The sequence below is a fragment of the Galeopterus variegatus genome, unplaced genomic scaffold (genome assembly GCF_000696425.1).
Source record: "Galeopterus variegatus unplaced genomic scaffold, G_variegatus-3.0.2 Scaffold2817, whole genome shotgun sequence".
In the NCBI taxonomy this organism is placed as follows: Eukaryota; Metazoa; Chordata; class Mammalia; order Dermoptera; family Cynocephalidae; genus Galeopterus; species Galeopterus variegatus.
Window position 1 is genome coordinate 216352 of NW_007728928.1, and position 15947 is coordinate 232298.

Consider the following 15947-nt stretch of genomic DNA (forward strand, 5'->3'; position numbering starts at 1 on the left):
GGGATCGCAACCCTCAGTGTCGCGCCCGTACCGGACCGGGACTGGCAACGGGATCGCAACCCTCGGTGCTGCACCCGCTCCTCGCTCAGCCAGTGAGCAGCCGGTCTGTACGTGGGATCCGAACCCTTGGCGGGAGCGCCGCCGCGCTCCCAAGCGGCGCACTGTAGCAGTGCGCCACCGGGCCGGCCCCTGAGATATTTTTTTTAAAAGTTCCCAGCCAAACTAACTGCCATTCTCCTCATCTGCCATCTGTCCCAGTGATAAGAGCGGATGCAGCATCTACCTGCTGCCATCCTAAAAAAACAATTCACTCATTACTTGTGCACCTTCTCCACTAAGAGCACTTCCTTGCACACTTGTTCAGAGAAGTCCTCAGGCACAAGTCCCACAGTGCATCTGTGCAATCTAGATCAATCTCGCTTTTCCTGTTATGATCCGTTTCTGACGAAGTTTTACAGATACCTGGATTCTTAATCATCTCAAAAGGTTTTAAGGGAACAGATTTCAAATTGATAAAATGATTCTGCTTCTAAAAGTGCTTACTAAATAGTCCACAGCTGACTGCTGGGATGCTTTAATATATAGAAATATCACACATTATCTAACAACATCACCATTTGAAACTGAGAGGAAAATGGAGAAGTCAGTCCTCTGCACAGGTAAATAGAAGTCATAAAGTCCATGCTCTCTGCTCAGAAGAAAACCCTCTGGACCTCAGTTATTGCTTATTTACCTTTTATGTTACATATAATCTTAACTAACCTAGTGAACCAGCTTTCTAATATAGCAGATCTGAAGTAGCATATTTGGGAGCTGCTGAGATGCAGGCATATTCATAAGCATGACCATCAGTGACAGCTGGGAAGACACTAAAAACCAGACTCAAGGACTAAATAGCACAGGAGCCCAGGGACATTTAGTGCCAATGATTTCTCTTCCCTTATCCAGTAAGCCCTGAGGGCACATTATGGGGTTAAATAATAATGAATATTCATAATTATGACCGAAGTCTTCAAGAACTGTTTAACGGTGTTTATAATATTTGGTTACAAAGCCTTCTAAAATGTAAAGTGTCTAGTACTGTAGTGATGAGCTTCAATCAACTAATCCATGTGGCTTCCATCTCCTCGTCCCCACATCTGTCACTAGCAGGTGTGACCCATGGTGCAGTCGTGCCCTCACCACCGGCTGACCAACCTGCTGTAAGACTTCATCTGGGCCAGAGCCTGGTCCTCAAGCTGATCACTGTTGGATGCAGCACTCAAGGGGCGATGGTTTTCATCACTAGCAGCAAAAAATGAGGCTCTCTGGACTGGAATGGAGATAAGAAACCACTCAGTATTGTGGAACCACATCCCTAGGCCCTATCTATCAAGAGTCAACCAATGGTCTACATTGACAGCCAAGTCTGATCAATGTGCAGGGATGCACTGGAAATCTTATTTCCCATCCCTCATGAGGAAAAATATTTGTTTTAGCTGTAAGAGGATAGCAGCGTTGTAATTTCCCTTTAAGAAACAGTCGTGAATCAATTTTTAGTCTCCCTTTTCCCTTGTTCATTAAAGTATCATTCTGTTAAAATGTTTCTATAGAAACAGGTCTCCTGCCAAACTTCTATACCAAAGCTTTCCACTCAGCAATGATACAAATGCATTAAAGAGCTAGTACTAAGCTTCTTGTAACTTCTTTAAGTATGTTTTCCACAAGATTGTTGGCCACTTTGGTGGGCTTTAACTTCAATTCACAATCTGTTTCAAAATATACCAATTTACAATTTAAGCCAAGAAGACAAAATCAAAATATAAAAAAATCTCTTATTAAAAAAAAATTTCTACCATTTTATATGAAGAAGATTGACCAACAAATTGAAAAACTCCAGTTAGTACTGGGGAATTTCCATCAGCTAAATAAACACTGAGGTTAAGCGATGGGGATTAGTTGCTGATTGCTCCATGGTTGCCCGACTTCTGAATTCTGTGGCCAGTAAATTCCCCCCTGAAATTGGCACCTGACTGAATAAATAGCAATGTTCAAAAATTCCCCCAAGTAAGAGCAATAAAAACAAAAGAACCAATCATTTGCTATCATAATTTTATAAAGAACATTTATGTACCAAAAATTTTAGATTGGTAATGTTAGAAAAAAGCCAGTCTTTACTGAAAAAAAGGACAGTTGATGACTTTATGTCAATACACACACCGCATTACTTTTAGCTTCTTTATTTTGGCAGACCAAACCAGCACCAGGGTGAGCACCTGCGTTTAGGAACCACCAGCGTAAAGCACGCACATGGCCAGCAGGTCGGCAAAGGGACACATGTGTAGGGACTGGGGCACGGCCGAGGAGGATGAGCAGCCTGACGCATTGACTGTGCGCTAGCAGCAACGTCTTTACGACATGATGGAAAGCCCTCTCTGGATACATGTTCTTTTCAGTCAAGTGACAGCTGGGATTCCTCTACGCTCTGCCCTTCCCATACACAGAGGAGGTGAGGCATTAGTGCTATGAATTCTTATGGAGAGGAAATACTGGGTCCAACTCGTTTAATAAAACAATATGTGCCTAAGTGCCCAGCCGAGGGTCTGGCCCCTACTAAGTGCTCAGTAACTGCTAGCTCAACTGGTTTCTGGCTGCGCTGGTGAGGTGGTATATTGTCAACGTGTCCAGAGAGGCAGAGTGGACAGACTTGATCACACCACCTGCCCACTTCAGTGTGGCCCTGCAGGATCCTGAGCTGTCCTGTCTGGATCTTTGGTGGACTCACCCTCGTAGGCTTTGGCAGCATCTACCAAGTTGGACCAGTCCAAATCCGCAGCAGTGTCAGGCAGGGGCATCAGGCCGGGGTCGGGCATGGGCTGCCTTCGGGTCTCCTGGATGTCAGTAAGGGAGCTGTCCGAGGCCGAGAACTCACCTGCAGGAAGGGACAAGGGATAAGAGACTTCTTGTGCCCCCAGGAGAACCATGCAAGAACTCACCCATTCCCTGCTGCCACAATAGATTTGTAAGCCATTTGCTACTGGAATCAACTTCTAGTCTAGCAAGCCATTAGTGGCTGTTCTAAAGCTGACCTGAAATAGGAACTGACTTCGTCCAGTCTTTCTTCGTTTTTTTAATAACTTCCCACCACCTCTCTTCCAGTAATGAGTGTCCTGGGAAAGCTGGTTTTGCACTGAAGCACTATGTCTGTCTGGTGTCCACAGTGGGACCAGGGCAGCTCCAGCGTCCACTTCTCCCTCACAGAGTCCAGGGATTCAGGATGGGAAGAAGAGTCTTACTTCAACAGATTGCTGGTTTTAGGGGACAGACCAGGGATGTTTATTCCTATTAGAGGGGACAGCAGGTCTTATTTTTGTCTACACTGGGAGCCAGGATCTGACCCCAGTCTCTGTGGACTCTCTGTATCTCTGTTACTGGTGAGACACAGATGCATCCCTGGCCACGTCTTCCCTGCATCCCAGTGGTGGCCACTGGTTTCCATTCGGATGTATCCAGGGTGGTGTGAGCATCAAATCAGATGACATGTGAGCACCAGGTGACTCACACGGAGTTAACACAGGAAGGTGATTTCAGGGTGCTATGGCATTACTCTCCTTCTCAAGGACTCTTTGGATTGGTTTTGGGTTATGGCAGTCTAATACTCTGAGTAATTACTAAGGTGATGATTTGTTGAATACAAATGTTAAACACTGTAACAACAAACTGACATCTTAACAACTAACCTTTGCCTAGCTTGAGGCAGGGAGGAACAGGCACAAGGGGCCACTCCATGCCACTTGAGGGACTTGCCACCACTGCTCAAGTTCATGTAGGCAGACAACAGAAAGGGAGGGCTGGTGGGGGCCAGAAATGTTAATGCTTCAGCAGGCAGAAGCTGGGGTGGAAACAAAGTTAGAGGGCAGTGCCATGAGCTGGACTGCCCTCAGAACCTGACTGTCACATCAACACCCACAGCTAGCCAACAGTAATCTTCGGTTAAAAATCTAGGAGTTAAGCCACATATACCTGTTTACAAGGAGTTAAAAAATTTGGCTTATTATGATGCCTGGTAGGCCAGAGTATATTTAGTGCTTGTTTTCCCTTTCAGATTACGTAAAGAACTGCTCTGAAGTGCAGCTGCTGGTTATTAATGTGCTTAAAATTAGCAAGATTATGAGTAAATGGAAGTCAACAAATACCACAAGGTATTAAATGTTCAGTTCTATATAAACTTGGCTCCCACCAAGGGTAAGAAGGTGGAATGAATAACTTTGTGTTACAGCCCTGCTGCCCTTTTATTTCTGAAGCCCAAATTTCCCTATGGGAAAAAAAGAAGTCACTGTCCCCATCCCCCAAGCACATTTCAGGGGTCATCGCCAAATGAGGCACGGGCTGAGGCATCACCCCAACAAGCTCTGCTCAATTTCAGACATGAAATCACCGCAGCTCCTGCCCAACTTTCAGGAAAGCAAGAGGAGGTGATGGGCAAGTGCCCAGAGAGGGCCGCTCTTTCCTTCCCTTCCTTCCCACCGCCTTGGAGGACCCACGCTGGGCCTTTAAGCCTATGCTTCCTTGGCTGGATGGTGACTGTGTGAGAGGCAGATTTCTGGGTTGTGCTCTCAGAATGTAAGGCTCTAGAGAGCAGAACCTACTTTGACATGACACATAGACACAAGACTTCATGAAGGGATTATTTTTATTACAGCAAAGGTAAAATTTAAAGTGCAGGGAAATGAGAGAAGGATTCAAGGTAGGCAGGAAAATGTAGGAGCAATGGAATTCAGGGGAGAGTGGCCCTGACATAGGGAGAAGGGAGAGAAAAAGGTTAGGGGCATATTAGATCACTACTAAGAGGTTTTTTCCTAGAGTGCAAAGTAAAAAGTAATCACTTTATGTGTCGACTTTGGTTCATTGGGTGTGACTTCCTAGTGCAAAGAGAAAGCAGATTCAAGCTGCAGGTGGGTGGGGGCAGGGAGCAGGAGGAAGCCAGCATGATCCTGGAGTGATGTCTGCTGTGGGTGAGAGGGGAGAAGGGGGCTGTGTTGCTGAGCAGTGCACAGGACGGAGAAGTGGAGGAGCATGCATGAGCTTGCCTGAGACCTCAAAAATGATGTAAGGCAAGTGGAAGCCTTAAATGAAATATTGCCCCAGAGAAGCAGCAGAAGGAAAGATGTGGGTGTGAGCAAGCACGAGAGGTGTAAAGCTGCAGCAGAATTCGCAGAAGGAAAAGGACAGGAGGGAGGTGGGGGGGGGGGGGGGGGGGGGAGGGGGGGGGGGTGAAAGGGGGGAGAGGAGGCGGGGGGGGGGAAGGGGGGGGGGGGGGGGGGGGGGGGGGTGTGTGTGTGACAGCAGCATGTGATAAACTATACAAGGTCCCCCACAGGTACCTGCTGTGCTGTGCCGCAGCCGTGAGGGAAGGTATAGACCCTGGAATGGAACTGGACAGAGAGAGGAGGAGAAGGGACCAAAAAAGGAGGAGAAAGGATCCAGAGTCCCGGAATATGGCTCTTAATAAAAGAGGGATCTAGTTAGGTCACACAGCAAAACAAGAAATACACGAAATATATGAAGGGCAAGAACACAGAGGTGCCCCATTATCAATATGCCTTTTCCTTAAATAATACTCACTAGCCCACTGAATGAATAAATGAATGAATGAATGAGTCAACAAATGTGGGCTGACACCACCAGCAACATCCTTACAGCCTGAAAAAGAGCGATGGCAAGTCTGGATTCTTATGGTGGTTGCAGGAAGCAGTGGATACAACTCTAAGAAATAACTAATCTAGTGTTAGCTAGATTTTCCCAGTCATAAAAGCAGCTGGGATGTTTGGAGATGTTCGGCGAGTCTTGATAAGGTCTGATACTCCAGGTGGGGTGAGGGTGAATTAGAGGGCTGGGGGAGCAGAAATAACATGTGCAGGGAAGCAGAGCTTCCTCCACAGACCATCCTCTGAGCAAACTGAATGGCAGCCACGTCTGGGGACACTGCTGTCACCACAGGGCTGCTCAGCTGGGACTGAAATTACACTTACCATGCAACGACTTCATTCCCAAGGTGTAAGAAGGCCTCCTCAAGGGGAGAGACTTGGGGAGGGAAGGGTATGTGCTACTGAAGAGGACGTCATTGGGCAGGGCTTGGTCCAGAAGCGAAGCCCTTGAGGTGAAAAAGTGCTCCCTCTGGCCGCTGTAAATGCTCTCGTCTGACAGCGTTCTGTGCAAGGCCCGCCTCGAGGTGGGGGTGGTGGGGAAAGGAGATTGAGGAGAGGAGAGTGCGTGGAACTGAAAAAGACAAGACAAGAGAGTCAACCTCTGGTTCTGATACCTGAGACCAAAGTTGGGGGGTGGGCGGGGTGACAAAGTCACTGCCCTAGACACGCCCCCTCCAGTCCTGGGAGCACCTGGCAAGGGGCCTGCACAGCCCCACCATGCCTACAACCTCAAAGCCCAGCACGCTGCCCACAGCCTGTCAGTGCTCAGATGCAGTTCAGATGTGTGATTAAGAATATATGTCAATATTACGTGGTTAAGAACAAGACTTTAGGGTCAGACAAATGTGAGTTTTGTTGGAATCCTGTGTCTTTGATCAAATCATGTAATTTCTCTGGGTCTAAATCCTTGTCTGTAAAATGGGGGCAGAATCTCTCTCAGGATTTTCATAAAGATTAATATGAAATGCTAGACTGATCGCAACAGCATGTATCAGCGGTACCATAAAGTCATGGTTCCCAGAGGAACAGAGAGTCACAGTGCCAGGAAGGGTATGCTCAGAAGCTTGCCAAGTGAGACTATGTTTCCTGGGCAACAAGAGCACTTGATCATCAAAATATATTAACTCAAATAATAGGTGGCTCTTGATAAACAAGAATTACTAAGTTACATTAATTGAACCTCTCGAAGTAAATATATTTCATGAGTTTCAGGGAGAATCTATTTTTTGAAGATGCATCTTTATTCATGAAATAAGAATAGGGAAGTTGGTTTTATAAATGACAAATATTTATGTGTAAATGAAAAATATTTATGTATAAATGACAAACAGTTCCAGACAGGTGTATCTCTCGGTGTCTTTTGCTTCTGTGACCAAATGTGGTTTTACTTGAGATTTTTCTGCAAATAGCAAGCTTTTGAGAATCCTTTCACTGAGAAACAACAGACACATTAAAAATATTTAAATATCCAGCAACCTGAAAGCCAACAGAGTATGTGACCCATGAACAATAAAATTTTCCTTATCCAGTCCCTCTTAGGAATTCCCTGTCACCTCAACAGAACAAGGCGGAGTGAAGGTGTCAGGAGATCTGAGTCACTGCTGGTAGACAGTCATTGTGGGACTTTCCACGACACTTTGAAGGGGCAGAGGGAGAATGAATTAGCAATGGCTCCCTTTAGGAGGCTGATTACAGACCAGAAATACAGAGTTGATGCTCAGGCTCATTCATGTGTCCTGGGGCCTAGCACGCTTCTGTTCAACAAGCCAAGGGTTAATCAAGTGAAAGTTACCCTCAATGTGGTGTGCACAGCTGCTGTACAAATATGAAAAACGTATTAATCAAACACACTGTAAATAAGCCCACAGTGTAACCGACTGGGTAAAAATTCACGATGAGTTAAATACGAGGTACATATGTGCTTGCCTACAAAACTGAGCTGCTGTGATAAACGCTTTTTGAGAGAGAACTTTAATGGAAGTGACAATTCAATTCAATTTCCTTCTCACTTCATGGAGAGAAGAGTGGACACATAAGAGGATAAATGGCTTGCTAACTGTAATTTTTTTTTTTCTTAAATAAAACCAGATCATCTCTCCTGCATTTGCAAGGTTCCAGCACTATCACATAAAGCTCTTGCCAACAAGCCCAGATCTCAGATCTCTGTGTTCAAAAACTGTAGCTAGACCTTTTTTAGAACCTCTGGTTTGGCAATTTCCTTTTCCAGAGAGTATACCCACCCTGTTGGTTTTACAGAAGAGAAATTCTCCACCAATTCTAGTTTCAGGATCTTTGGGAAATATTAATATACTTCAAGCCTCTTCCTTTGATCTGTCTGAGAGTGTTGGCTGGAGAACAGGACTGATGGTTTGCACTACTGTCTGTTCACTCCCCAGTTTGTATGCTGCCCTCAGGGAAAATAAGGTTACCCCATCTCTGCTTGCCAGTGAAGCTGCTCAGAATGTTAGAGCTCTGCTGTCATTCTTGAGGCAGGAGCTCTGCAGCAGCTGCACAGGGCCCTACTGCCACCCACTTCCCAGCTACATTCGTCTCTCTCTGCTGGCAAAGGAGCCTGGGGGTGACCCTTCCATCTGATATTAACAACAGCTCATAGGTAGCACTGGCGATCTAAGAAAGCCAGTGTGATGTGTGAATGGTTCCAAGTATCACAGCTGAGTTAGCCACTCCTTATACCCTGAAGCCTGATGCAGTGGCGTGGAACCATTAGCTAGGAGTGGCCAGAAGACTTCTCAAGGGCACACTGGCCTTACTGACACAGCAGAACCCTGGTCATTCGGATGATGACACTCAGAAGACACACGGAGCTATTTAGCTGAACTAATTTGAAACGAAATGAGCCCAAAAAGGATGAAACTGGAGAGAGAAAACAGCATATTTCCAGCTCCTGCTTCCAGCCTTCTTACTGTGATGGCTTAGCCAGCAGAAGGATTTTCTTTGCAGAGGGTCTCACAGTAACACAGTCACAACATAAAGAAAGTGCACCCCTGTTTCAAACAAGAATGTTAAAGTAATTCATTTTGGATGGGCCGGCCCGGTGGCGCACTGCTACAGTGCGCCGCTTGGGAGCGTGGCGGCGCTCCCGCCGAGGGTTCGGATCCCACATACAGACTGGCCGCTCACTGGCTGAGCGAGGTGCGGGTGCAACACTGAGGGTTGCGATCCCGTTGCCGGTCCCAGTCTGGTACGGGCGCGACACTGAGGGTTGCGATCCGTTGCCGGTCACAAAAAAAAGACAAAAAGGAAAAAAAAAAAAAAAGTAATTCATTTTGGAAATAAAAGGCAAGACCTGGAATAAGGGCAAAACAGATATCTGCCTTCAATTATTTCCACTGCATGAATAAATCAAAAAGAATAAGAGTTCTGAGCTGGCTGCTTGCCAAAAACACTAAAATAGGAATTGGAAAAAAGATATTTTTCAGGGCAAGTTTTATTTTCCTCTAACCTCAAAAGAAAAATCGGAAACAATTTTTATTTTGAAACTGGTACTTAAAAATTTTAATAGACTTCTTTGGATTTTGATGGATAAAGAAGTTTCAAGCAGTATCTTTTGCAAGGTTGCTACGGAAACCACTTGTACCCTGGATGATGAGTCAGAACCGCTGAGCACTGTCTTATGAAACAGAAATTACAGACATCAAGAATGGCTACACCTATAAAATTAGTAACATAATAAACCATGTTAATAAATCACTTATTTCTCAGCAAACTCCAGAGTGGTCCTTGGGGTACATTTAATTCATATAAATGTTGATTTTTAAGTTTAGGAGGTGAATCTGACCTATGTGGGGAAAAACGCCCATGTACATGTGCACACACAAGCACGGTAACGGGAAAGGCTGAAGGTGACAAGACCACGTGGTTCCTCCAGCCTGGCATGCCTCCTGCCCTCTGAGTACAGCTGAAGCTGGTGAGTTACTAAGGAAATATTCTAGATTCCATTTTCAATCAGTTCTTATATTTCTTCTTAAAGTATACCAGTCACCTCAAACAGACTACAAATCATTGAACTAAGAACCTAGAGGTGGACTCCCTTCTCTTGGGACTACCCAACACACCTCAGACAGGTATACCTTATACTCAGAGTGAAATACCTTCAGGCCCAGCTCACTAAACACAGCCCCAATCCCTGGGAACATGAGATTGCACATTTAGAGGACAAGAAAGCTGAGAGCCTCTAGTAAGCTTCAAAATTCTCCCAAGCTGAGGTGAGCAGAACGAACCTTCTCATGTGGTCATCCAAAGTCTGGCCACTGACACACAAACTTACTGGAGAGGGAGACTGGGTTTTAGAGAAGGCATTTACAGTCTGGAATTCTGAGTGAAATAGAGAGGAGGCTTTTATGAAGGAAAGAGAGCCTGGAAAGTTCTGAAGGTATGTATGTAAACTTAGTTTGCTGGACTGAAGAGATGGCTGCTTGTTTACTTTGGGGTGGTGGGGATGACGGTGACCATCCATCAGGCAGTTCCCCTGAGTGACTGAAGAGCACACCATGTACAGACAGTAGGTTTGCTGGCTAGGGTCGGAGCAGAGGCAAGATCAGAGTGCAGTGCTGTGGGTATATGGGCAGGAAGCGATTTAGGAGGAATTTGTGAGAGGAGGAGGACCCTCTTGGAAAGGTGGCAGTAAAGCCATTATGGAGAACTTTCTACATAACAAGGGAGCCACAGGGGTGTCTGCACCATCATATAAGTTATGCTCAAGGAATCATGAACATTGAGTGGGATACACTAGAAGAAGAAACAGCTGTGGGCGTAGGGACAGGTTAACAGAAACCAAGACTAAAGAGAGGTGGCTGCAGGGACAGAACATTGTAAGACACTGTGAATTAATTATGGGGAAAATTGGATGATGGCGGGAAGTGGGATCCAGTGAAGAGGAGCCAGAAACCAACACTTTCTGGAAGGTGTAACTATGGTAAACAGCCCCATCACATCTAGCTTCTCCCCAGCTACTATCTACACCAAGCTCTATCCTGTACCTTAAAATTCTTCTGTGATTCAGAAGTTGGGCTTTCAAGGTCAATCAGTTTCTTTAGATCCTCCTCGATGGTGGACTTGGAGGTTGGCTTGGGGGATGTCCGGAGGTCCCTGGTTGAGGCACGCAGCCTGGTGTGGGCTATTTCATTGCCATCACTCTGATGACGCCTTGAAAGAAAGGGAGAGAGGGTAGCAACCAAGCCAACAAGGTTAACTCAAAGGCATGACGGGCTCTGAAGGATGCAAGTCAATGGAGAAATGTATTAACGGAGAGAAAAAGAGAATTATTTTTGTTCAATCACATCAGCATATACTCAGATAAATGCTTGTTATGGAAACCAAACCAATTTGAAACACAAAATAAAATCCAGTGAATAAAACACTCTTGTACAGGAAACTATTATTTCTACTAAGCCAAAATTAGCAACAGACTTACTAAAAGACCACAGGGTGTCTTTTAGTAAAAGCAACCTTTGCCCAAACAAAAACAAAATAATTGAATGAATCATTTAATTATTTGCTATACTACTTTGTCAAAAAGTCCTTTATTTTCAGTAATACTCACTCACTTTCTAATATTCCCTCTGTGCTTACTGCCCAGTTAAGAAGAGTTACACGGGAAGACTGTCATTACTATAATCAAAGGGATCAAAGGGTGAGTGTGGTCTTAGTGCAGAGGGTCAATTATTCTGAGCTGTGTCCTTCAGACATACTCTTTCCTAGGAGATCTAAGGTTCTCAAGTCCCAATGTTTTACAACACATCTTATTTATGGAAGGAGGCAGAGAAATAGTTTAAGAAAAATGTTACTTAGGAAAAAAAACCAACAACCCCCACCCCCACCCCATCCCACCCTATCCCAGCCCAGCCTCCTCTGCTCTAAGAAACCACCCCAATCTTTTGTTCCCTGTTGCTGAAAGCAAGCCACCCAGCAAGAGAAGCAAAAGAACTCTTACTTTCTTGTGTCCATAAATCCCACGGAGTTTATGGTTCCTTCGGGTTTTTTCCACCCAATCAGGTACTTGCTAGTAGCGCCCTGGCGAGGGTAGAAAGTCCTAGGGCCAGATGAGGAGGAGGAGGAGGAGGAGAAGGAAGGAGCGAGCTGTGAGGAGGTGGCGGGAAGAAGCTCTTCTTTAGGGGAACTTCTGGCACTGGTGAAGACAACCGGGCTGGCAGAGTGTCGGGAGCTCATGGTACTGAGGAGAATCAGGACAAAGACAAAGTGACCCACGTGTACACATGTGCTTCCCGGGGTCACTATGTCAGCTCTAAGTGTTGTCCAGGGTACATGTGACAGCCGCGTGAAAGAACAATGAAACTTTCATAAAATATTAATGGGGATAGCTGGCTGGCCTTCCTTGCTTTATCAATATAATTTAAATGTCTGTTCTCAAAGTGACAGATGGGCACCAGGGCTTAGTCTGCACTTTAAGTTATAAACCAAAAATAGTTAAGACCGTCAGGGATACTTTCAAACACACTGGCACCACTGAAGTTTGTCATAGTGAAGTCTTGAAGTCTAGAAGTGGCAAGTGACAGAAAAGAGAGCAGTGAAAGGTCTAACGGTCTCCGTGGCTGTCTGTCTCGCTTTCCTCAGAGCTGGGGATGATGGCGATGCTCCCCAGGGCCATGCTAAGGAGGGAGAAGACAGGATCAGGGCTCCAGCTCTCTAGACTCACAGTCAAGGCCAAGGGGGCACAGTGAGTTCTCCCTCCCCACGGCATCTGACATTAATATTGACTCTAAAAAGCTGTTCATCGCTAATTATCCTGATTTGAACACCACATATTACATGAAGGTATTGATATTCAACATGGTATCCCACAGATATGTACAATCAATGAAGTTTCAATTAAAAAAAATACAAAATAGAAAGCTATTCATTATCGATGTATTCCAAACACTGGTTAAAGATTACAAAACTAAAGTCTGTAGGACTAAAGCAGTCCAAAACTCTGGAGTTTCAAAAGAGTTCCGAAACTGAAAAATGAAGATTTTTCAAAACCGAGGATGAGAGTTCAAGTTGACTGCACAGGTGGGGAGCCTTTAACTGTAGGATTTCCACACTTCCTTCCCATGGTCTCACAGGACCCCTACGTTCACACTATCTGAGCCCTGCAGAATTCTCTGGCTTAAGATGGCACCAAAGATAGCTGACTCTTGCTACAGTGGACATTCAGTTATTTGAGGTTTCATTAACAGCATGTGGTCCCAAAGTATTCCTCAATGACACTTTCATTTGTCAAAAATGAATGGCCCGGGCTGGCCCGGTGGCGCACTGGAGAGTGCGCCGCTTGGGAGCGCGGTGGCGCTCCTGCCGACGAATGGCCCGGGCTGGCCCGGTGGCGCACTGGAGAGTGCGCCGCTCGGGAGCGCGGTGGCGCTCCTGCCGAGGGTTCGGATCCCATGTGGAGACCGGTTCCCGCTCACTGGCTGAGCATGGTGTGGGCGCAACACCGAGGGTTGCGATCCCGTTGCCGGTCCCCGGTACGGGTGCGACACCGAGGGTTGCGATCCCATTACTGGTCAGTAAAAAAGACAAAAAGGAAAAAAAAAAAAAAACAAAAACCGAATGGCTCTGACCTGAATAAGTATGGACGTTAGTTGATAATAGCGTGTCAATACTGATCCCCTAGCTCTGACAAATGTATTACAGTAATAGACGATGAAGATGGGGAAGCTGGTTGAGGGGATGCGGGAACTCTCTACGCTATGTTTGCATCTCTTCTGTAAATCTGCAACTATTCTAATATTAAAAAGTTTATCAAAGAAAAGCAACCACCCACAAACCCCCAAATCCTAATGGTTCTGAGAAAATATGTATCAGTGAAAATGAATATTGACAACCCGACCTCAAACTTTCAAAATCAATTCCAGCTAGATTATATATTTCAATGTAGATCTAAAGTTTCTGCACTTTAACATGGAAGAATATCTTTATGATAAAGGCAGAGGCTTCTTTAATATGATCATAAAGGAAAGGATTAAACCCTATTAATATTAAGAACTTCTATTCATCAAATGACATAGAGGATGAGAATATATGCAAAATATATATCCAACTGGATATTCTGGCTCTTGTCCAGAATATATAACTAACTCCTAAAAATCAACAGGACAGACAACCCAACAGCTAAATGGGCAAAGATTTGAACAGGCATTTGACAAAAAGTGGATATCTTAAAGATCAACGAACACTGGTGCTCAGCATTATCGGTTACCAAGGAAATGCAAATTAAAACTGCAGTGAGGAACCACACACACCCAGCAGAACAGCTGAATTAAAAAGACAATACCAAGTGCCAGAAAGGATGTGAAGCAACTAGAACTCTCATACACTGCTGCTGGGAGTGTTACCTGTTACAACCACTCTGGGAAACTGGTTCACGGCCTCTACTAAAGATGAACATATTTATATCTTATGACATGGCAATTCCATTGCTAGAAACTCAAAAGAAATGCATATGTAAGTATACCAAAGGATAGGTACAAGAATTCATAATATCCCCAGACTGGGAACAATCCAAATGTTTATCAACAGTAGAATAGACGAGTTGTGGTGTGGTCTCAATATAAGTATAAAACAGCAATGGAAATAAACTAATGCTACCTGCAACACATGGATAAATCTCACCAATGTAATGTTAAAGACACCAGACACAGGCAACACACTGGTATGATTCTACTTATATATATAAAGTCCAAAAACAGGCAAAATGAGTCTAGGACTTTGAGAGTCAGGTCTGTGTTCACCTTGGGGAGGAGAAGTGAGTACAGGGGAAGGCACTGGAGTGGGGAGTGGTGTCTGGATGTTGGTAATGTTCCAGTTTTTGATCTGGGTACTGATTGCACAGGTTATGTTCACTCTGTGAAAGTTCACTCAGATGTACACTTATGACCTGTGCCTTTTTCTGTATGTATGTTATCTTTCAATAGAAACACACTACCTACAAAAAAAGCAAAAGTAAATGAACAGAGGAAGGCCCTGTCAGTCCTCGAGGCTCTGTCAACAGAGTAGAGAGAGTGGAGTAGGGTGTCGGGGGAAGAACGGGACAGAGAGCACAGATGATCTGGAGGGTTTTCCACACTAATTGGGCCTTATTATTTCAGACCAAATATAATCACCTCCTTTATTTTCATAACTAAGAAGGAAGAAGTGGGCTCAAACTTTGCAAAAACTATAATTAAAAAAATGACTAGTCTTACTCTAATCTCCCTAAAAACTTTTTTCCAAATATTTTTCCAGCTATAGAGAGTGAAAGAAAAGAAAACCTCAAAGGGAAACATAAATTTGAAAGCAATGCAACCTTACATCTTAATAACATATATTCTATTTGTTTGCTTTTAAAATTAAGAAAAGGGAATGCAAAATTCTTTCGTTAAGTGCAGTACATTGGATCAATAAGAACAAAATAATATTAGATATCTGTTATGGAAAAGAGACTAAAAGTGGAAAGGTGAACCAAAAGATAGCGGGAAAAGACGTATAACGATAGAGGCAGACAAACTCTCTTTATGAGAGCAACACTGGAGACCCAGATTAAGACAACATGCATTAACAGAGGGAAGGAACATCTGCAGAGAGATGCTTCTGTCATGTAAGAATGTGTCCTCTGGATACTTTAAAACAATATGGTGGCCCTGTGGCTATTTGTCACTTAGGAACAAGATCTAATCTTTGCAGATTTTCCTCTTGACTATATCTCCCTCCTATACACTTATAACATAGATGTGGAAATGTCTCAAGCCTGAAGCAGATTCTAATAAAGTGAAAAACAATGAATTATGGTTTTACACATCTCTCAACTTGGATAATTATGTGCTTGCTCTGACTGCCTTGATTAGTATCCACAAGTGAGTGCAGGTGTGTTTGAATTACTATAGCTGGTTCTTAAACTTTAGCATGTTAAGATACAGATTCCTGTGCCCCCTCCCCACCCCAAGATTCTTATTCAGTAGTTGGGATTGGGGACCTGAGAATTTGCACTTGTAATGTGTTCTCAGGGGATGCTGTGGTCTGTGGTCCATACCTTGAAAACCACAGTAGCAGAGGAGTATATGAACTGTCACATTTTACATTTATCAACATCAAGCATGTTGATTTGATAACTTGGGACTTTCAAAGACTAAACACTTGGCCAAAATACAAATAATTGAGGGCTGGCCCGGTGGCGCACTGGAGAGTGCGCCGCTTGGGAGTGCGGCAGCACTCCCGCCGAGGGTTCAGATCCCATGTGGAGACAGGTTCCCGCTCACTGGCTGA

General features: G+C 44.6%; 1 protein-coding gene across 1 annotated transcript in view; it reads right to left on the minus strand.

Moving 5' to 3' along the window:
* LOC103598985 (signal-induced proliferation-associated 1-like protein 1) overlaps positions 1–15947 on the minus strand; it is a gene marked incomplete at its 5' end in the record, with an annotated part of 42119 nt that overhangs the window by 4386 nt on the left and 21786 nt on the right. The window contains 5 exons of the mRNA XM_008583061.1: positions 1198–1312; positions 2765–2911; positions 6012–6258; positions 10688–10853; positions 11641–11880. Coding sequence (XP_008581283.1) covers positions 1198–1312; positions 2765–2911; positions 6012–6258; positions 10688–10853; positions 11641–11880 — 915 coding nt within the window. The remainder of the gene's footprint in view (positions 1–1197; positions 1313–2764; positions 2912–6011; positions 6259–10687; positions 10854–11640; positions 11881–15947) is intronic.